The sequence below is a fragment of the Gobio gobio genome, assembly GCF_949357685.1.
Source record: "Gobio gobio genome assembly, chromosome: 1".
NCBI classification, from domain to species: Eukaryota; Metazoa; Chordata; class Actinopteri; order Cypriniformes; family Gobionidae; genus Gobio; species Gobio gobio.
Genome location: NC_137097.1, coordinates 51,736,936 through 51,740,312, shown reverse-complemented (window position 1 = coordinate 51,740,312; position 3,377 = coordinate 51,736,936). Strand labels below are relative to the sequence as shown.

The window sequence follows — 3,377 nt, the reverse complement described above, 5'->3', positions numbered from 1 at the left end:
AAGCAGATGTATATGTAAAATAATGTGATCATCAACATTAAACAGCATATAAATAAAAAATGCAGAAATGTCGACCAAGGATGAGGTATTGGACTGTGCAACCTTAGGGGGCATTGATGGACTCGATCTACTCCATCTATGTTCTGATCATCATTCTGAATCTGATCTGGATGTAGTCTTTGACAAAAACACACAATTTTCTCAGCTTTTTGCTTAAAATGTTGCTTTTTCTTATGAAACTTACTCACATTCAAGTGTTGATAAAAAAGAATGCATGAAGCTAGAATAAAACTTTTTATATTTAAAAACAGAGGGTCTGTTCATTCTTTTGATATATTGCATGTTCAGATATTCATACAACAACATTTTGTGAAAATGTTTAAAAATGCTGGTGGGGAAAGAGGATTAATGGGGGGAATAGGTGTTTATGTGCTGCCCCCTGTTGGAAAATAATTGAGGGCCCTGAACCGTCAGAGATGATAGGGTATCCTAAATATATTTCTGCAAAGTATGCATACACAGTCTCGTATGTGAGTTAAAAAATGTGTTGAAACGAAGGGAAAATGCCTGTGCATGCAGTGGTTCACTCAATACTCTCAGTTTTGTCAGCGCTAAGGGTGCGGCTGTGTGTGTTCACTCTCTCTTGCTTCATCGGACCATGATACGTTCAATCACACACTATCACTCTTAGGAGAGAGACGTTCTAACACGCTTTGATTATATAGTGTAGGCAAACATTTCACAATTGTGCTATAATCTCCAGTTGTCCTTGCACTCTGTTATTAAGCCCTCTATAACACCTTCTTACTTTTCACAAAGGTTTTGGGCGTTGGTGGATTTGGTACTTTTCATCATTAATCGCAATTTCAATATTTGCATTGTAACCAACATAGCATTTCATAACAACATTATGTCATGCTGTTTTCGTTAGCACAGAGTCCTTTATCTACCTATTAAAAAATGTGAATTGTTGCAGAATTAGTCAGTGCTTTTTTTTGTTCTCCCACGAAATAAAAACATGGGCGAAAATTCTTACGAAATTCATGGGCTGTGTGCCAATGAATTCCCTCAATAGAGCTTTGGGGATGAAGATTTATGAAAGCAGTTAGTCAATCTAACTGTGTCAACTCCCATCAAACTCTCCCAGAAATGTTTCTGCAATTTCCTGTCAGCATTGGAGGGGAAAGAAGAGGACACGCCTGTGTTTATCAAGCAGGTTTTTGTGTGTCAAGTGTTTCTGTCATTCACCCACCACTTTGTTCATCTACGCTGAAGCAGAAGAGCAGCAAACCCTCAATTCTCTCAGCAGCAGAAGCATCTCTTACTAGCAGGTACTGTCAGGTACTTATTAACCCGTTTGTGTTAAACTTCATGTGTGCACTGTAAAAAGTAAAATAAAAAAAGCTTTTATCTTAAATACAGAAAGGAGCATTAACCCTGGTGAAAAGTCTTTTTGCTTATGTCTGCTGGTGCATGCCTTAGATTCTCAGCTCACTGAATCACTGTTTGTCTGTGCTAGCAATTTAGTTCTCTGAGCCATATGGAGCCCGCAAGTGTCTTGCCTATTCTGCCGTACTATCAGGCCTGTTATTAGAGATTTTTTTTAGTGCCTTAGCTAAAACTGTAGAAAACACTCATCTGTCTACCTGTACCTGCTGTCACACATTTGCTGGCTTGTTACTGACAGGAAAACAGACTAGGCTTTGCCTTTTTTGGTGTGTAAGTGTTAAGCACATGACAGTCAAATCTATTAGTCAGTCAGCTATATAATTTATCTGCTTAAAAGGAAAAAAATCACTCAAAAATTAAAATTCTGTCATTTCCTTAATGTACAGCAGAATGCCCGAGTTGCGCTTTTAAATACAATCTAAGTGAATGGTGATGACATCTGGCCCCATCCACTTATATTATATGGAGGGGGGGGGGGGGCAGCTTGGACATTCTGCTAAATATCTCCTTTTGTGTTCAATGTAAGAAAAAAGGTAACACAGGTTTGGAATGACCTAAGTAAAAGTGTAAATTAAACCATTTTTTTTACGTGAACCGTCCTTTTAAGACTTAATGCAATTATCTTTTAAAAAAAAAATTCAATTTTTTAATCTTTCCTTTCTTTCATGACCCTCACAGAAGTAGCGCCAACATGCAGACTGCAGAGGCCGTGTCAGCAACTATAAACACTAACAGGAACTGTACAGTGGAGATCACCAACGTTACCAGTGTTTACTGCCTTATCAACCCAAAGTAAGGCCTGAGAATATTCAGATATATTTTACATTTACATTAAGTTAACTTAAAGTAAACTAAATTACCAGAGAAAAACTCTTTAACTCTTTAGGTTTTTTCCAATTGTTGGCAATTCCGTTCATTTACTCTATTTACTGTTATTGTACATCTCTATAATACATTATTGACAAATGTCAACTATGAACTTCTCTCAGAGTCTACATGTCCAGTGGGTTCAGTTGCCATCCTCCCCAACCTTCCATCCGCACCGCCAAAACTGAGGTTTGCTCATTCACAAAGGATGACAACACTGCCACTGGGGCCGTGGGCGTCTTGACCTATGACCTCTTCCACATGCAGAATCATATGTGCACCGAGCGCATGGCCATTCTGTTCTCTGTTCCCTTCGACTACCACCTCTACAAGAATGTCATGGGCATTGGGTTGTTTGAGAGCAGCCGTGGATGTGACAAGGCTCTGTACAAGTACATGTATGAGGGAAAGGACTTCAGCCAGTTCACCCGTGTAGATGCAGCGGGATCTGGAGTCAACCACAGAGGACAGAAAGTAGACTTAAGGGCGACCATGTCTAAAGTGGGCAAGGCTATTATTAAGCTAGAGGTGTATGATAAGATGGGCTAAATAATAAACAAATTGAGGTTTAAGTAATTCAAAATTGTTTCATATATTTTACATGATTTTATTCATCATATGCAAAATAATAATAAACATGGCATTGTGCTTTCAAATGTTGATGTCACTTTTTGATGTCTGTATTAATACCTGCATTCGTACTGTCCAAAAATGTGTCTAAATAAAAAAAAATAAAAAACGAATCTTTTGAATGCTCTGTGGTCTGTGGTATTCATTCTATGGTTGCACTATATATATACACATACACACACACACGCATGGATACTTTATACTTTGAGTATCAAATATATTACCAACTTTTACTCTCTATACTTGACTACATTTTTGTATAAGTATATGTACTCTTTACTCCAATACATTTGTGATGAATAATGCAATGACACATTACATTTTGCATGGCACCTAACTTTATCTGCAGTTATTTATTTCTGCTATAAAAGAAGCAGAAGGCATTAAAGGTACTATATCTTGTGCGTTTGCCCTTACTCGCCCTTTACTCA

The 3,377-nt window shown here is 37.7% G+C and overlaps 1 protein-coding gene across 1 annotated transcript; it reads left to right on the top strand.

Annotated features, from left to right (window-relative positions):
• Positions 1–1,113: 1,113 nt before the first annotated feature.
• LOC307124011 (uncharacterized protein) lies at positions 1,114–3,071 on the top strand. The gene is made up of 3 exons (XM_079812943.1): positions 1,114–1,331; positions 2,128–2,241; positions 2,439–3,071. The coding sequence occupies exons 1-3, from the start codon at positions 1,150–1,152 to the stop codon at positions 2,863–2,865; spliced, it is 723 nt and encodes a 240-aa protein (XP_079669069.1). The 5' UTR covers positions 1,114–1,149; the 3' UTR covers positions 2,866–3,071.
• The last annotated feature ends 306 nt before the right edge of the window (positions 3,072–3,377 follow it).